The sequence below is a fragment of the Rhinolophus sinicus genome, chromosome 3 (genome assembly GCF_057876585.1).
Source record: "Rhinolophus sinicus isolate RSI-liver-muscle chromosome 3, RSI-T2T, whole genome shotgun sequence".
Taxonomy (NCBI): Eukaryota; Metazoa; Chordata; class Mammalia; order Chiroptera; family Rhinolophidae; genus Rhinolophus; species Rhinolophus sinicus.
In genome coordinates this window covers 22,236,637-22,256,370 of record NC_142503.1, presented here as the reverse complement: position 1 = coordinate 22,256,370, position 19,734 = coordinate 22,236,637, and the positions used below count along the sequence as shown (strand labels likewise).

The window sequence follows — 19,734 nt, the reverse complement described above, 5'->3', positions numbered from 1 at the left end:
AATTATCATAGACTGGATGGCTTCAATAACAAACATTTATTTCTCACACTTTTGGAGGCTGGGAAGTCCAAGATCAAGGTGCTGGCAGATTCAGTTCCTAGTGAGAATCCCGGCTTGTAGATGGCTACCTTCTTCCTTGTATCCTCACATGGCAGAGAGAGCAAGAACACTGCTGTCCTTTCCTCTTCTTAGAAGGGCATTAATTCCATCATGAGAGCCCTACCCTCATTACCTAATCCAACCCTAATTACTTCCCTAAGGACCCATGTCCAAATGCCATCACACTGGGGATTAGGTTTTTAACATATGGATTTTGAGGGGGACACAAACATTCAGTCCATAGCAATGACCTATCAAATTTATTTTATGCGGAATGGATTCCTGTTGTAGTTATTCTGTTGCCTTTTTTAGCATTAGATTTGTTATGTATTTTGGAATTACAATTTTAGGCTTAATTTGTGTGTGATTTCCTTTTAGTTTCTTTTCCTTTTTTCAATTTCCTGCCTTTTTCCTCCCTTCTTCCCATGTACACCCCACTCTTTCTAGTATTTTGCAGTTTTTGTCCTGAGCATATTGTGAGACCTCATTTCAAGACAGAACTTGCTGAGGTTATTCAGCATTGTTGTCTCACATATGTCAGGAGTCACTGTGGAACCAGCAGGCCTCTGGCTGAGCTCCTGAGTGAGAAACTGAGCCCCTGTTTGGCCACCTTCCTAGCCCTAAAACTCAAGAGTTAAGGCTCTCAGAAGTTTGTGATGAGGGTGGTCTCGTTTCCATGTCATATGAAGTCCTCAAATTTCACTGCCGCTGAGCTCATGGCCACCACTGCTGCTGGCCAAGGGCCCGGCAGATCCTTCACTGATACCCTGCTCACGCTTTGGGAGGGACGTTTACCTACATGAGCATTGTGTCTTTTTGCTTTTCCCTTTTTATATTTTTACATTTTATAGCTTAATATTTTTAATATATTTGTATTGTACATGTTACTGTTGCTATTTGGAGCGAAAGTCTCTTTGAGCATGAATTCACTAAGATGCTGTTTTCTTAGTTTGACTATTTAAACATTTTTTTTATCTTTGTTCGAGATCAGAAATCCATGTGAAAAAACTGGCAACACAGTATTATAAACTGAGCTAAGTGGCATGAAGCCAGCCTCTTGTCCACAGCCCACTTTTCAAAGGTAAAGAGGACCCTCAGAGAACCCCAGCGACTGCTCTCTGTGCTCTTCTCCAGGCGTCTGTCCTCTCAGCCACGTTTGCTTTCCCTCCTGCCTTATCTGTGGGGAGTGACCTTGGGGGAATTTAGGACTAGCTATCCTTCAGGAAAAGTTGGAAAGAGCTGGAATAATAAGTGCTACTGTCCATGACGAAAGCCTTGTTAAAAAAAAATTCACCTGAATGGCCCATCAGAAGACCAACCATGAAATTTTCAACCAATGGATTATCTGTGAAGAAGCAGCTGCAGAAATGGCTTGACACAGATGCTGGTCTCAGTGGGAACCTTTATTAGGACTCTTTATTAAACAAGAAAATATTTTAGAAAAAACATAAGATCGCTTTCACGGAAATGTAAAAGCTACGTTTTTGCCCCACTGCATCTCTAGTACAGCGGAACTCTGTCAGTGGTAATACATTCTAACCAACATTTCCTTGTTTCCTATGAAACTCATAGTCATTGCACTGGTGTTAGAAAACAGGCTGTCACTTCTGAATGTGACCTTTTCCAATTTTGTGCTCTGTGGTCTCCCCTATTCTGTGTGTTCGGGTCTATGAGTACTGCAGTGGCCTGCACGTAAGGGAGAACACGTCCCCCTGCCCGAGCCTGGACTTCAAGTTTCCTTTCACTTGGCTGAGTTCTCTCTGGAGTTTAGTTTTTGTGCCTTTGTTTAAGGAACATCATGTTCTACTAGGGAAAGGCCCCAAAGACCATGCCAACAAAGCTCCTAGAGAACGCTCATGCTGTTTTAAGCTGCCTTGGAAACTACATTGTGTTCTCTGGAAATAACTCCCGAGCCTTAGTTTTGCTGAAACTAGTCCTTTTAGGGGTTATCTGACAGTATTCCTATAACACTCAAAGTAACCATGTAGTTTGAGATATGAGTATGTCCACATACCATTGATAAAGCATGAGCGTCATAAGTAGGGACACATACTCCATTCTGACCCTCATTTGTGACCGTGTACTGACGTTTAGAAGACAGAATTCACTTTAGCAAATCAGAGTCCGATATGTGTTTGATTTTTTCAAAGTGCACTCACTCATCTTGGTGCTAATCCATCTGACTTTGTCCACTGTCATTTTCAGGTAGGATCAACCAAATCAAGATGCCAACCTCTAACAATATCTGGAGGATGTTTTTAAATGTAGGACTTACTGAAGATAATAGGAGGATTTATTGACATGATTTAAGCATATATATAAATATGTAAAATAAACTACAAGTAAATAACCTTTCAGTTGTAGTTCACAGATGAACTAATGAGAACCCGTAGCCAGAGTGGCTAATTCACATTTTTTTTTTTTTTTTTTTTTTTTTTTAGTGATTGCCCTCGAGTTTGCAATATACATTTACAGCTAATCCAAATCCACTTTCAAATAACACTATACTACTTCATGGGTAGTACGAGTGCCTTATAATAACAAAATAATCCTAATTGCTACCTCCCGTCCCTTATATCATTGCTGTCATTCATTTCACTTATATGGAAGCATGCCTAAGTATAATATAGATACATAAGCATACATAGCCAAATACATTGTTGGCATTATTATTTTTAACAAACTGTTATCTGTTAGACCAGTTCAGAATAAGAAAAATAAAAGTTTTTCTTTAACCTTCATTTATTGTTGCTTTGATGTTTTTTCTTTCTTTATGTAGATCCAAGTTTCTGACCTATGTTATTTTCCTTTTCTCTAAAGAACTCTTTTAACATTTCTTGCACAGCAGGTCTACTGGCAACAAATGCCTTCAATTTCTGTTTGCCTAAGAAAGTCTTTATTTATTCTTCACTTCTAACTGATATTTTCACAGGGTGGTGCAGGATTCTAGACTGGTGGGGTTTTTTCTCTGAACACTTTAAGTATGTCACTCTATTCTCTTATTACTTTAATGATTTCCGAGAAATCAGATGTAATTCTTTCTTTGTTCCTCTATAGGGAGGTTCTCTTTCCCTTTGGCTTCTTTCAGTGGTACTTTTTTTAGCTTTGATTTTCTGTAATTTTAAAATAATATGCCTAGGTGTAATTTCCTGGAGCATTTATGCTGCTTGGTGTTTACCGGGTTTGCTGGATCTGTGGTTTGGTATCTGACATGAATGGTGAAATTCTGGTTCCTGTGGCGGTTTCTGCTCATGCATTTCTGCTCCAGGAAGTTATGACTCCTTCTGTCCAACTCTTGGGAGCAGCATTTTGCCCTGGGCCCTCTTCTCTCGTATACCCAAGAACAGTTGTTGATTTTTCAGTGTTTGTGGCTTTTTATGTAAAAGGACAGAGTGGCGACTTCCAAGTTTCTTACGTGTGGAACCGTTAACTGGAAATCTTTCCAAGGTGGATAGTTTAATGGTCTGTTATTCTGCTGGTCTTCTTAGTCCCATTCCATTTTTACCCTATGCAGCCAGCAGAGATTAGTCTGTGCCTTACTTGCAAGCCCTTGGTTTTGTTCTCTGCACTCTACACTTGCGTGTGATGTCTCAGTTGGTTTCTATGAAGACTTGCTTTGTTCGGTGTACCCTGAGAAACACTGACTGCCTGCTTTTCTTATTAACTCATGAGTATTACGAGATTCTCAAGCCTCTGATTTTCTTTAAGTGTGTGCCTGATTTGTACACAGTGGCTGCAGAATGGAATTATAAGCAGGAAGGAGTACTTGCTAGTTATGGTAAATTTTGAAAATAGATCCTTCATACGCAAGTACTTTGTCCTACTTAATTCCATTAAACATTCTTCAAGTACCAGCAATTGTCCTGTTTGAGCATTTCTTACATAATTTCTTATAAGTTGACCCCTGGCTATGACAGTCAATTTATGTAATCAGTTCATTGGGATTTCAGGGGGATAAAAACTATTGGCTTTGAGTTCTCCACTGTTCTGAGGTGTGTGGGTTTCAGCGATGGATAATAATAAAGTCAAACTTCATTAATTGACGCTCAATTAAGGTTTGTATTTATTGAAATCAGTGTCAACGTCCTTCTGAGCTAGGAAAAAACATGGATTATGTAACTGATGGCTCAGTTGTTTGTAGTAAAGAGGCTGCATCCTAGGAGTGTGAGGACTGGGCAATTTGGGTTTGCTCTGTTCCCTGATCTCAGATGGTGAAGCCAACCCTGAATTCACAACATGCGGGAAACAGTTGTCGAGGAAGTTAATGGCCATGATTGGGCAAGTGGGTTACAAAGACGCTTCAGATTCAGGTTCAAAAACTGTTCTCAAGAACCTAATATGCATTAAGCACTATTCCAGGACTAAGGGTACATCGTGGACATATCAGGGTACATAGCCTATTGTATTGTAGTCTCATGAAGATGACAAGAAAACTGAGTCTGGGGAAGGTTAGGCAGATTGCCTGAGATCACTCAGCAAATGTTTAGAACAGGATTCAAATCCATTTATGATTCTGACGGTGGTAGTGGTATTGATATTGATGTTGTTATCATTGATCCCCCCCTCCCAACCCCCCCCCACACACACACACACACATGCTCCAATGTATTTGAGCTCTTTTAGTGGCGAGACCCAAATTCTGCTTGACTGTGCCTTCATTATGAAATATAAATCTGAACTCATTGATCAAGAAAATCAGAGAGGAATGGTCCAAGGAGCCAGAAAAAAACAATGTTTTTTTTGTTTGTTTGTTGTTTGGTTTTTTTTTAGTGGAAATGGAAATTGAAAGTTGGTAGAGTAAGGATGGACTTGTCAGCAAGACAGATGGTTAACAATCCCCTCTTACTCATCCCTTCTTTCCATGTAGTTAACGTCATTTCTGTATAATTAGGGGGGTTGTAGTGACTGCCCTCTACTGATTCACAGAGTTATCATCTCACATTATTAAAATCAATGTGATACCTAGTTTTAGAGTAAATTTCTTAGATATTATAATTTTTAGCATTATAATTTATGTGCTAATGTAAAATTTAACTTGTATTGCTCAACTTGTAGTCACTTAAGTGATTATAAAGAAAGAGATCTTGTTCTTTGTCAGTATTTTAAAGACGATATATAGTCTTCAATCTCTTTGAATCTTTCAGATGATATGATTAAATATTTAGTGCCTTGAGTATCTTTGATCTTAAGTTTAGATATAATAGGAAAATATTGTATTTTTTCACCATAGGTTATTACAATGAGCAATGTCTTCAGTTGTTTTCTCTATATCCTTCCTAAATTGAATTTTTGAATCAGGAAAAATCCTATATGAATTAAATTAACCATTTAACAGGCTCCCTCTATTTTACAGTCTCAATATTGAATTAAGAATATGATGAGCTATGTCACTGTTTTTTCTTTCTTTTTTTTCTTGGACATAAGGAACTTCACTTATTCTTTATATCAAGTCAAAATTTCCACTCTCGATGATCAGTCTTACGGATTTAGGAAGATATTTCTTAAAAGTAAAGTCTCTTAATTGATCTTTCACTGCTAGTATCTAAGATTTACTGTTTACAGCTGCATGGTGACATTCTCATTGCTACATGGAGAAAGAGACTCAGAATCATATGGAAATCACATTCTTAATTTGTTTCTCAGATATTTGAGAATGTGAATGATTTATACTTAATGTCTTTTTCAAGTAAATACTTTCAGATAAGCAGCTAACTCTGTGCTGTGACAACATATTGATTGACTGTCATTCTTAATTAGGTAAAATTTATTTTTTAGCTCCATCCAGTGTGTAAAAAAAAGCGACAAAAGGCAAGCCAAATTAAAAGCAAGTATCATTTTTCTTCCTTTAATTTCCATGGAAAGGTCAAGGTCATATAGTTTCAGCCTACTCTCTTACACTTAATGCATTTGCAGTGTTACATCATGATCGCTGCTCTTGAAGGATGACGTGATTCTAACCCCCTTCACAAGAGGTATTACAATAGCCTATGTCAAAGGAAGATTCTGTTATTCAAACAATTGGTTTACAGAGTTTAATTAATAAGTATGTCACTCGGGATTAATAGTTTAAGTTTTTTTCCTGCAAAGGAGACCTTATCAGTCGGGGTTCCCTGCAGGAAACACATGGCACACCAAAACTGAATACCTTGACTACTTTACTTTCCAAGGTATGGGTAGGGTTTGGGGAAAGTAAGACAGGTAATGCATTACCCTGTCTGTTAACAGTAGAGGTTGGGACAAACGAGAGGTAAGTAAGGGGAAGGAGCAGTTATCCAAAGAGACAGTGTTTCCATTTCCTAAACCTAACTGGAAGCCACAACAATCCATAGGATCAGCTTCCTTGGGTTCAGAGCAGATGCAGAGTGGATCTTGAGAGACAAACAGCAGAAATGTAACACTGAAGAAGAGATTTTTTAAAAATCAATAAAAATCAATAGTGGTTAGGCTACTAGCAAGCCAACCTCATTTGCAGCTGTGGGTCTTGACTTGAGAACAAAAGAAAGCTAGCATTTATTGAGTGCTATTCCAGTTACTACTCCTTTATAACAAACCAACCTAAATATAGTGCAGTAAAACAACCATCATTTTGTTCAACCGTCATTTTATTATGTTCATGGGTTCCCGTAAGTCAGAAATGTAGACAAGGCACAGTAGGAATGTCCTGTGTCTGCTCCATCATGTTTGGCATCTCAGCTAGGATGACTCAGATAGCCCCCGGGGCTGGAATCATCTGGAGGTTCCTTTCCCCACATGACTGGCGTCTGGGCTGGATGACTCCAGGGTGGGTCTCCTCCGGGACTGTCAGGTACAGCACCTTACACCTTGGTGTCTGCAGTGTCCTGAGAGTAAGAGATCCAAAAGGATCAGATGAAAGTTGCATGGCCTTTTATGACCTAGCCTCTGACCTCACACAATATCGCTCTTGCTTTTGATCCAAGGCCAGGGCAACTAGACACCATGTCTTGATGGAGGGATGGCATGGTCACATTGTGGAAAGAGCTGACTAGGTGAGAGATTGTTGCAGCCATCACTGTAAACAAGGCCTTACCATATGCACATTTACTAAGGCAACATGAATTAACATAATTTTGAAGTATTCTGATAACAGTTGCAACAAACTATTTTCTAAGTAAACCGTATAATTGTATTAACCAGAGAATCCCCTCCTACAAGGTTTCCAATGATTGAACGTTAACTTTGTCTTTCCTTCATGGATTATAGATTTTAAAATGTAGAAAGCACTTCCAGGGATCAACCAGCTCAGCCTCCTGCCCTGAAACTGTCTGAATGTTACCATTCTCATTTTCCTGCGGTTAGTCAAGTGATGTATAGAAGGAAAAGCAGAGACTAGAACCTAGGACCCGTGGATTTTGTTTATTTGTTGTATTTATGTAACCAGAAATTTGATAAGGAATGGAATTATAGATTACACTTTACCAAATGAACCCACAAGCACCAGAATTGAGGAAGAAGCACCTGGCCAGGTATTGCGTTTCTGTAACCTGGGAGAAGCCAGGGTATTAGGTCGGGCCCTCTCATGGGAGATTGGGGCTGAGCTTTGGATCTGTCATGTGAGAACTCAAAGGCTGGGACAACAGAAGATTAATGATCACCAGGACCATTGATTCCAAAAGAGAAACTGACACATCTTTATTAATTTTCCCTTATGAGCTCGATGGTGTCTGCCTGACCAGTCAATCTGTTCATCTCTGCGGGTCCAGCGGACTGACCCATGCAATGTCATCAATGTTCTGAAGTGGATTTGATGTAATGTTTTGTGCCCTTTCATCTCTAGAGTCAGGAGCACTGAGCACACTTATCTTTGCCGTTCATGCATAGAAACAAGCCTTTTTAGGGATGATTCTAACCTATTAGAGTCACCTGACAGTTATCTGACAGTTTCCTTTTAAGTTTTGACATCAAGAATTTGCCAGACTGCCCAAAGTTTTAACAGAATTTCTAAGTATCTAAGCTTTTTGTTTTTCCTACTCTATGATGCAGTTACATGTCAACGTTTCTGGCTGCAACCTTTTTCAATCTCTATTCCACTTACATTGTCTAAGATGTTGCTACAGGAGTTTGTGTCTTTCCAAACAATGACTCACTCATTGTACCATGAAATTTCCTTTTATGATGCTGCTTCCAGCTGTTGAAAGTGTTTTATTTATATGCATAAAAAAAGAAGCGTGCACAGTCTATCTGTTGAGAAAGCCTGTATGTTTGAAGGGTTACTTATCTTTTCAAAGAGAATAAAATATTGTTTTATTTAACAATAGAATGCTGTTGATTCATTTTAAAGGCTTCACTTACTGTTTTTGCAGCTCCCTGTGATGTCTTTCAATGGTGGGATGCCACCTCTGGCACCTGAGTATGTAAGCCAGCCTGGGCGATTGGGCCGGGCTGAGTCTGTGTGAGGCGGTGTGCGGTGATGAGTGATAGGAGAGCGGGCTCCAGGTCGGGTCCTGTCGGCTGTGTGGCTAAGGGGAAGCCCCGCCATGTCCTTGACAGGAAAGTTAGGAGGTGACCAGCTTACTGGTCTACTCGTGGCCTTTCCAATTCTGGAGTTCTGTACACCAGTGAGCCGACTCACTGTCTGGCTGCCCTGAGAGCCCAGGGTGCCAGCCTTCATGCAAACTGATTGCTCTGTCCCTGGGGAGTCTGTCTTCAGTCTCCTCACCCACTATTGCATTACTGCATATTTAACATTGACTGTTCTCTAAGCGACATAATGACTGTCTCCGTCACTGCCACTCACCTCTTAATCTGCGATATTCTGGCCACGCCTCTAAGTTCTCTTGGTAGTGATGTCCTAGTTAGCAAAGCCAGTGGTCCTTTTTCTTTCTCAATCTATGTGACTTCACTGGGCCTCAGTTTCGTCATCTGTCAGAAAGTGATAATACAGTGTTAACCTCACTGCATCATTGTGGGTTTTCAGTTATGTTATTATAGATAATACATTATATATGTGTGTGTGTGTGAGTATTCATATATGTATATATTTGTCTGGGATACACACGCACACAGTTTAGAACAGCACCTGGGACAAGGCCTGCACTACGTGTGTTAACTCTTATATATATCCAAAGTCGAGTCCCACTTACAGATATACTTAGTTTGCCTGTAGCCCCTGACACTCCCTGGGTGCTTCTCTTATAGTACCAACTTGGTCTCTAAAGGCAGCAGTATTATTCTTGCTATCAAAACCCTCTACTTGAAAAACATAACCTCTCAAACTTCACAACATTATCTTGAATTTTATTCCTGTCTTTCAGAGTTTATGAGCCCCAACTAATGTAAGGTCCCTACCTCCTCTATTCCTTTACTAAACGAATAATGTAGCAATTGTGTTGTAACACCTGGTGGAGATACCTGCTTTTGTTATTTAAATCTCACTGTGTTTTTTATTTGGCAGATGTATGTTAGTCTTGTCTCTTAGCTAGATCATACTCTAGATATTAGATTATATATTAACCTGCCTATATTATCTGTAGTCCTTCCACCCATTACCAGCTGCCTCATGGACGTGGATAAGAGGTCCCCATTCCTTGTCCCTACTTGAAGAACCAAACACCTAGGGACAATGTTCCCAGCAGCTAGAAGCATGATCCCTTGACATGGCCAAGGCCATCACGTGACCCTGGGCCTGTGGACTCAGGATTCAGTATGTGTGAACCTTTCTGCCCAACCCCCAGGTATCCGCCGCCAGACTGCCCATTGCGTGAAGAAGGGCCATGGAATGGTGAAAGCTACATTCTGTGACCCAGAAACACAGCCCAATGGGAGACAAAAGAAGTGCCACGAAAAGGATTGTCCACCCAGGTAAGCAGTAATAACAGCTGGAGCTCTGTCTGTCTTCCTAGAGTGATGTCTGACTTAGTAGTAATCCAGTGATCACTGATAAAGGAGGGCTGTGTGGCTTTGTTATTAGAATAAATACAGGAAAGCTGTGACAGAACAGTAGCTATGCTGCCAGAGCCTGTGTCAAACTGTGAGTAGGACATTTTCTTCCCAGAGAGCAATATTTCTTACAAAGCTGGTGTGTTCTGTGTTTACTTATTTGGTAAGACTAAGTTTAGAAGTATTGTTGAAGACAGTGCTATGTCCATCACCCAAAAGTTCTTCAGTTACTATATTTGGCTTTTCCAAGAGCACTTTACCAGTGTGACAGTGGCCTCCAGAAAACACGTTGACACTTACAGATCACAGTGCCCATTTGGACCGCAGGCTGCCTGGAAGAGGAGACTTACAGGCCAGGCTTTTTCAACCTCAGCACTATTGATTTTTGGGGCCAGATAATTCTTTGTTGTGGGGAGCTGTGTTGTGCATTGTAGGATGTTTAACAGCATTCCCAGCCTGTGTCTATTTAGATGTTAGCAGCACCCCACCCCCCCAATCCAGGTTGTGACAACCAAAAATGTCTGCAAACGTTCCCAAATGTCTCCTAGTGGACAAAATCACCCTTGACTGAGAACCACTGTCATGGAGGTATTTTTTTGCTGTTAATCATATTAGTTCAAGATATTGGGATCCTAGAAGGTAGCTGGGATGTTGTTATGAGGGGTTTGTGTTAAAAAGAAAGAGAGAGGGAGAAGGAGAGAGATAGGAATAGAGAAAGAAGGGAGGGAGAAGAAGAAAGAAAGAGAGGGAGGAAGGGACAGAGAGAGGGAAGAAGGAAGGAAGACGGATGGTATGATGAATTCTGGGGAGTGTCTTCACTCTCTAGTGACCTTAAACAGGGGTATATTTAGGTTGCAGATTCTATCAGGCATTTGTTCCAATCCTAAGAAGACACACTAAGAGGAGTTTAGTTTAACAGAAGGGGACTAGTTGACATAATAAATAAGTGACAGGCTGAATTCCAAAGAAGAGCTAGACGAATATGATAAATGCCAAAGAACAAGGTAAAAAAGAAGAGTCTAGACAAGTCATTGAGGATAAACCATATCAATCTCTTACGGGTTCAGACAGGGAGGACCCAGGGGCCAGGGTGTTCTCATCTCAGAATCAGAGGTTTATTCTCTGTCCAGTTCTGTGGTTTCTTGTGGGTGAGAGGTGGGCCATAAGGCCAGAGCGGGACATCACCTCATCTCGTTGTAGCTCTTTTGCTGGGAAGAACTAGGAGCTTCAAATGAAGCTTAGGCCGGCACCAGGGTTTGTATGTAGGTGCAGTTTCTGTAAATCCTTCTCAGGGAAGAGCGAGCCAGGAAAGAGGCACGTTTCTTAGAGCCAATCATTAGCCCACTGCTTTGCAGAGCACACGTGCTCCCCTCACCCCATTCTTCCTCACAGTTCATGACCCTCTACCAGTAAATTCCTTGTGCACTCATTAATTAGCTACCACTGCACACATGCCTGGGATTCTTGCCTCACTTTTCAAAGCCACTCTCTTTGATGGATTGGCTGTCTTCTGAAAACCGCTGCTGTTTATTTCCTGAATCTAATTTTGTCCCTGGTGCTCAGGTCCTTGTTCTTACTGTTTTAAATCATCTGCCTTGGCCTTCATATTACCAGCAAATATTTGTGAAGCAGTTGTTATTTCCCATGAGAGAAGCAATGCTGATAGTAACAACACTGTAGTTACCATTTATTGAGCACTGACATTGTGATATAATAAAAGACATGTATTTGATCTCTGTCCCTGGTTCTTGGCAGAACTCCTTCGACCTTTGCAATCTCAAGAGTGGAAATGATAAGTGTCTTTTTGTGTGCTTATGAGATGGCTGGTGGCTGGGGGTTCCTGGATAGCGTCAGGATGAGGGCTGGTTGCCTGAGAGGAACCAACCCTGTGATTAGAGGGTCGAACTTTCTGTCCTCCACCCCCTAAACTCAGGAGCCAATGGTGTGATAAGGGAGCTTTGCAGTTGGTCCATCTCAAAATTTTGCTCTGAATAGACAAGCCGCATCACTGGGTGAGGGTGAGGGGGGAACACATCATTCGCCTTATTCTAACAACGCTGCTCTTAGAACTGAGATGCGAAGAGATGTCAATTACCCACAAAGTCCCAAGGACGGCAGGGATTGTATGGACAGTGACCAGGAGGCAGGGCGCTGGGTGAGGCATCCATATTTGCTTATTTAATGCATCTGGACTAAAATCGGGACTGAATCCTTTATCAAAACTGACAACTAGCAAAGTCACTTGGGTGCTTCCATGATACAGTCCATTTTTGTTGAAATAGATAAGGCTCTCTAACTTGGTCAGAGACTTTGACTCCTGAAAATATTAACTAAACACCACACATAACAGGTGAGATTTCTGAAAATACATTCTGAACTGGGATATGATAAACTAAATAGAATTCCATGAAGTATTCTGACATAAAGGTTAATTTAGAAAAGTCCTTATTTATGATTGCATTTCAGCTTCCCTAAATATTTATGAAATAGTCTGGGGTAGAAGGTGAATATTTTCCCCAGATGGTATATGAAGAGATAAGGGTTTGGAGAAATTAGAGACCATGTCCTAGGATAAAGAGAACGGAGGAGATAATTTTTAAGAACCTACTAGATCTTTTGCTTTGTCTATTTATTTATTTTTTTACTAATGAACCTACACTGACATATCATAATCACCCACAGTCCATAGTTTACCTTAGTGTTCATGCTTGGTGTTGTACATTCTTTGGGTTTGGACAAATATATAAACATATTTCCATCATGATAATATTATACAGAGTATTTTCACTGACTTGAAAATCCTCTGTGCTCTGACTATTCATGTCCCCTACCTAACCTCTCCATCCCTGGCAACCACTGATCTTTTTATTGTCTCCATAATTTTGCCTTTTCCAGAATGTCATATAGTTGGAATCATACTGTATATAGCCTTTTAACATTGCTTTTTTTTCATGTAGTAATATATATTTAAGGTTCCTCATTAAGATTCCTCCTTAAGGTTCCCCCATGTCTTTTTATGGCCTGATAGCTCATATTCCACTGTCTGGCTGTACCACAGTTTATCCATTCACCATTCAACCAATGTGAAGGACATCTTCATTGCTTCCAAGTTTTGGCAGTTATGAATGAAGCTGCTGTAAATATCCAAGACCAGGTTTTGTGTGGACATAAGTTTCAGCTCACGTGAGAACCCACTCTTTTTCAAGCCCTTTCCATGTTGCCAAATCATTTATTCTTGAGAGGAGCCCTGACTGGTAGATATTTTTATGCCATTGTACAATGGGGACACTAAAGCCTTCACAAAACTTTCTAAGGTCATTTAGCTACAAGTGGTCGAGTCTGGATTTGGATACAGATCTAGCTGCCAAGGAGTCTGTGCTGGTGCTACCACATCATGCTCCTGCCCTGGGTCTCAGGATGGGCAGGTTTTGCTTCTAAAATGAGAACCACAAAATTTAAAATATTTCTCACACCTTAGAGCACAATGATATAAACAAGCAGGAAAATCTGACTCTAAAGCTAAATCATGCAAGCAAATTCACAAAGGGATTAAAGAAAAGAAATGAAGTTAATATGCTTTTTTAAGAAGAAATGAATAATATAAATGTTGATTGCTTTGTTGATGTCTTTGTTTTTGCAAGCTTTGTCCAGTAGTTTCCTTGGATATGAATTTCAAGTTGCAGCATCTTCCTCTGTCATCAAATTTTCATGGTATCTGGAAATTCATACCCATTATTCAGAGCTGTCATTCCCCTTTCCCAAAATGAATTCATGTTCAGGATTTCATCTTTCTGGGTTATTGTTCTCCAGTAATAGTTTGTTTCTACATCTAATTTGGATAGTCTATGTTCTTTCTCAAATGAGTATGCAAGAGAGATTTTTTTTAATTTAATAAACCTTTCTGATAATCTAAACATAAGAAATATGTATTAACATGATGAGTGATGTTCAGGATGAAAGTCTTGTGTAGCACATTCCAGGATGGAGTAGTCTGTCAAGAAAGAAATTTTTGGGAATTAAAGCATATCTGATTCCAGAAAGAGGTCATTTGAGTCTCTTCTCCCTATTGATTTCTCTTTGAACTTTGGTTTACAGCAAAGCAAAGCTCTGCTAGGTTACCGCCCTGATGGTGCCCAGCATATCTAAAGTGTTCAATAAACTTCTAATAGCAATTCATTCGCCCCTGGCAACTGCATGTAGGTTTCAGTGTGAAAAGAATGGCTCATGATTTAAATCAAGGTTTCTCAACCCCAGCACTATAGCTGTGTTGGGCTTGATAATTCTTTGTTGTGGGGGCTGTACCATGTGTTGTAGAATATTTGGCCACATTCTTGTCTTCTACTGACAAGCTGCCGATAGCACACTCCCCATCCCCACCCCCATTTGTGACAACCAAAAACGTCTTCAAACATTCCCAGATGTCCCCTGGGGAAAGGACTGTGAGACTCTCCATTGGTTGAGAACCACTGATCTAAATTAAAGGAATTGGGTCATTGAGACTAGAGAAAGGTCCATGAACGTGAGGAGAGGAAATGAGCACGGTGTTTGTTGGGGACAAGAAAGCCACAGAAAATGAGGTGGGATGAACAGAATATAGTCAGAATATGAAGACACTGTATAAAAGACAAGGAGCCAATAGCGCATATATTGGTTGTAATAATGGTTGTTATATTGGAATTTGGAATGTCAGTTTAACTAGATTTTAGAATGTAAATGTTATCAGGGAAAAGATTAGTTCAAAGAAAGTAGCTATAAAAGTTGATATTTTTTAAGGAGCAAGAGTTTCTATTTTGAGCAAGAACAGTTTTCTGAATAATGATGGTTAGAAAGAGTTTATTTTTGTATTTCATTGGTTTATTGGTAGTCAGAGCTGTCAGAGCAAGCACTGGTATGGAAAGCAGTAGAAGACGCAGGTAAGAGAGAGGCTGAAAGATTCTCAACCCCATCTCCTCTACTTGATCTCAGAGAGTGTCCACACTACAGTAAACTTTTCCCAGATAACTACAGGCTTTTCAAAAGCCTCGAAACACACACACACACACACACACACACACACTTCTACATTGTACGTAACTCATACTAGAACAACAGAGTCCATACTTTGGAGAAAAATGTAAAGATAAACAACCAAATCCTTTTATTTGGTTCCAAGAACACAAATGGTTTTTAACCCTGACTTTATATAAAAGTCATCAAAGAACTCTTAAAAAACCACTGGTGCCTTGGCCTTACTCCCAAGAAATTCTGGTCAACTGGTCTACATGGAGCCTGAACACTAGTAACTAGTAACTTTTTAAAGGTCCTAACTATTGATACAGTAAGAATCACTGAGATAGCCCCATTGCATAGGACTTTTACAGTGTACCTGGGATGATAAGATTGACTAATGTTAGGGGCAAAACAAGACAATGATCAATGATCCAGTTGTTTGTTAGGTGCCATCAGCGTTCTGGTAGGAGAATAGTCAATGGCAGAAACAGGAAAAATCCGGCTAGGCTGTTGTTACCTCTATACTGAGTGAACCAGAGAGGTTGTCTTACTCAGGTGAATACATGGGCTGGGTCTTTTGTCTTGCTGAGTTCTTTGCACGTTATATTGCCCTTCTCACCAATCACTCAGAGCATTTTAACAGTCGTCTGTTACAGATCTATGAATAAATATAAATTGTCCTATTCTATTATAAATCTCCTAGAAGAGGTGGGATCGTGGCAGACACCAAAAGAATGAGATGGACAGTAGAAAACAACTTGGCAGTGGCTTCTGAACCCTGGGCCTATAAGACCTTTGCAGGGAAATAAAAAGGACAGTGTTCACTTGAAACTAGTGACAAACATAGGCAAAATGTCCCCAGGAGACTGGAGGAAATTCCAGAATGAGAAAACAAGGAGATCCATTATCACTTTGGGGTGACATAGCTAAAATACATGGAGCAAGTAATTAGATAAATTACACTTCCAGTCAGCTCTGATTAAGGCCCTTCCAGAATGGCATTTTATATATTCAATAATATGTCTGACCTCCTTTGGAAATGTCAGGTAAGATAAAGTGATTAAATTAATACAGTAGGCATTCATTTGGTTTCACATCATATGGTTCCAATATTAGATCTTTATTCACACCAGACAGCTAGATGTCAAACACTAAAGAATAAATAAGTAACCTTAATTACTTATTAACTAAAGAATATAATAGAATTGAGGAATAGAGTCTTCTAATATTTTTTAACCTTGAGTATGAGAATCAAAACAAGTTCTGCTCAAATCCAATATATAGTAAATATAAATCATAGTACAAAGTTTTGTCTTTTTCAAAATTCAATACTATCTCAAGGTTGGAAGGTTTCCTTAAATTCAGGAATGAGGGACTTCATATACTGTACTGTTTTCCCATGAAAAATAGAAATATTCCATTTCATTACTGCATGGAGAGATGAAGAAGCAAACTGAACATTTAAACGATGGTGAACCCAAACCACACTGGGCCAATACATTTGTTCTATCTTTTATGTTGGGAAGGATTTGTACAATGATGGAGAAGAAAAGAAAGGGCCCCCAAGAGGGCTTCCTGTGACTTTCTAAGCTATTTCTGTGTAACCAATGGACCCATAGCCTAGAATCTTGAGTAAATCATCTGTGATTCGGGGTAGAGAAAGAGCATACATACTCATTTTTCCACAGAGATTCCAGAATATTAATTTAGCCAATAGTGTCAACTGTTCAACTTGTCAAGAACAACTGACAAGAAATATCTTAAGTTTCTTCTTTTTCTACTTCTTTCTTATCAAAGGGACCAGTGAAAATAGTAATAGGTAGACTGAAGAAGATTGGGCGGCGGGGGGTGGGAATGAAGGCTACACCCTTGATTGATCGTCTCCTAAATAACTGAACATTAATAAGCCTTTAAGTGCCTGCTTTACATTCGATTAGGAGCCAGGAGACCTCAATTCTAATTGGATTCTTTCACTCAATAAAAACAGTTAAAATACCAATAAATAATAACAAATGATCAAGTTCTTATTGTGTGTCTGGCTCTGGCCTATGTACTGTTCATAACTTGATTCACAACACTCATAACATCAATATTGTTACATCCATTTAACAGATGAGGCAAGGAAGGCTTTAAGTTGCTTGAAGTTGTACAACAGAAAACTAGATCTCAAGGTTTTTTGACTGAGAAGAGGGTGCCTTTTTTTTTCTTTGCTCAATAGTAGTATCTACTTATGCCAGGTGCTATGCAGGGCCCTGAGCTGTGACTGAACAAACAGAGCGCCCCCTAGTGGGCTGGAGCGTCTACAAGGCCCCCTTGGCTCAGGAATCTGTACTTCTGCACCTGGTTTCTCTTTTCAGTGGTTGAATTGAATGTGTATGTGTGTATCTTCTCTTACATGTCCATGTATGTCTGCAGGTGGTGGGCAGGGGAGTGGGAAACATGTTCGGCGACTTGTGGTCCCCACGGAGAGAAGAAGCGAACCGTGCTGTGCATCCAGACCATGGGCTCTGATGAGCAAGCTCTCCCGACTAAAGACTGTCAGCACCTGCTAAAGCCCAAGAGTCTCCTTTCCTGCAACAGAGACATCTTGTGTCCATCCGACTGGACAGTAGGCAACTGGAGTGAGGTGAGCTCATGGGTTGAAAGGGAAGCTGGCCTTATTTATGCCTCATCAGCACTCCCTTCCCCACCATTCCTCATGAACCAGTCCAAGTGACGCTAGAGAAAATTGCACAATGGCCAGCGTCTATAATCTCTGGCCTGTTTCCTGCATTTTCCACTGCTTGGTATTCTATCTTCTTGGTTTCCATTCTTATAGGATCTTCCTCTCACTTGTCCAGTGGTCAAATACCTGCCAGGGATGAGCTGGATCCTGCTTGCACAGGCATACAACAGCTAATTGATAAATTGTTAAGACTTTTGCTGGCCCATTATGAAACCACTGGTAGCATATCAGGGCTTCCCACCCACCTCAAGAACCAGTTTGTTAAACATTTACCAGTAGTTATGTTTCACTGGAACTACAGTAGTTAAATAAAACCAAAGGAGTGTCACTGTAATGATGGAATGACAGGCGGTACTCTTGACACTTGAAGACACCTCTCAGATCATCCATCTTTTCAGCATGTGTCAAGTCCAGACCTGAGCAAGGCTTAGGGCATCAATTATTAGCCACATAAATTCAAATAAGTGTTGCATTTTCTGAAAATTAGTCTGATATCATTTTCTGAATATTGCTAGAAATCAGTAGGAGAAAAGGTCGTAAGAAATTCCCAGGCTTCAGTTTTCTTTGGGTCACCATGGAACATGGTACTACCAAACCCTGTGCTCCCAGACTCTGCAGTGAAAGTGGAAACCTTTTGTTTCCAAAGGTCCTGGATTCTCCGGAGGCCCTGTTCTGCTTCCTTATGGGAATTTTAGTCAATAGCCTAAGAAATGACTAGAAAATAAATGCTCTTCTGAACCCAACAGTCAGAATTTATAGATGGATGCTGACTTCTTATGAGCTTCCTTGGGAAGCCACATGCTTTCCATAAAAACCCTGCTATTAACCAGAATATCTTAGGAAATCCTCTCAGGACGTACCTTCAGAGAAATGGAAAACATTTGGGTCAGGAGAATTCCACAGAAAGTCAATTAGAACGCTTTGTTTAATAAGTGATATTAGATTATAAATAGATTGCTTTTCATAGCTTATAAAGGTACTCTGAAGGTATTGTCTGAAGAAGAACTTGAAAATTTGTATAAGCAAATGCACCTTCTCTGAATACAACTAACTGAAAACAGAAGATACTCATTTGAATGCAGCCACTTTGATAACCTTATTTCCAAACCACTATTTCGTTAGTTCGTAGTCACAGTGTAGGTTTATTTTGCTTATAATTCTGTGCAGAATTCTCTCTTGCGCATCTAGGAGAAATTTTTTTAAATGTCAAGCATGGTCCCTATATTGTAAAACTTCCTGTCAAATAGGAAAAGAAGGAAAGACAAAGGTACACATGCAAAGAAAACATACCTACAAACTAATGTAGGTGTATTGCTGAGACATGCACTGATGCACGTGTACATGTCAGCCCCAGGCCAGAATATTCCCCCTGCTGTTCCTGGGAGGGTACAGTGATAGCCTGTGGCTGCCTGGCCTATTAGTCCACCGCCAACCTAGATTGCTGTAAATTACAGTGTTGTCAGAATAGGGCTGAATGGGGTATTGTGACTGGTGCATTAAACATGTTTACCAAAAATGTTTTGGCTGCCTCTGAAGCAGTTAATAATTCTTGTCATGTAGAATTGACTAATTGCCAGAAGCTTCATGCTTTTTTAAAGGACTCTGCAATTACTTCTTTGGCTGTGTTCATGTTTATGGGGAGGAAAATGATATGCTTTCACTGGAGAACAAAGGACCAAAAAGTTGGCACAATGTGACAAGTACTCGTGTCTGTTGTTCCAAATACAGACCATTGTATCGTGTATGGATGGCAGACACGGAATCCAGGTTCTAGCTTCCACTTGAGGGAGCTGAACAGAAAAGGCTGAGCCGCTGCCTTCATTCAGGAGATGTTGTCAGGAGAGGTGCTTTTAGTTAAATCAGCATCAGAATATTCACCAAATGGGTTTTCCTTTCTTCCCTCTGCTGTTTTGTTACCTAGCCCTCTAATGAGCCTTGCTGGAATGTGAGGAAAATGACTTTGACATTCTACCTATGCCCAGATACTTTAGGAGAGATGATATAGTGATTCTTGCTGTACATAC

At 40.1% G+C, this 19,734-nt stretch overlaps 1 protein-coding gene across 1 annotated transcript in view; it reads left to right on the top strand.

The window, feature by feature from the left end:
- ADAMTS12 (ADAM metallopeptidase with thrombospondin type 1 motif 12) overlaps nucleotides 1-19,734 on the top strand; it is a 274,548-nt gene that overhangs the window by 191,555 nt on the left and 63,259 nt on the right. Inside the window, exons 17-18 of the mRNA XM_019737332.3 lie at nucleotides 9,792-9,918; nucleotides 17,401-17,611. Of these exons, the coding sequence (XP_019592891.3) occupies nucleotides 9,792-9,918; nucleotides 17,401-17,611 (338 nt within the window). The remainder of the gene's footprint in view (nucleotides 1-9,791; nucleotides 9,919-17,400; nucleotides 17,612-19,734) is intronic.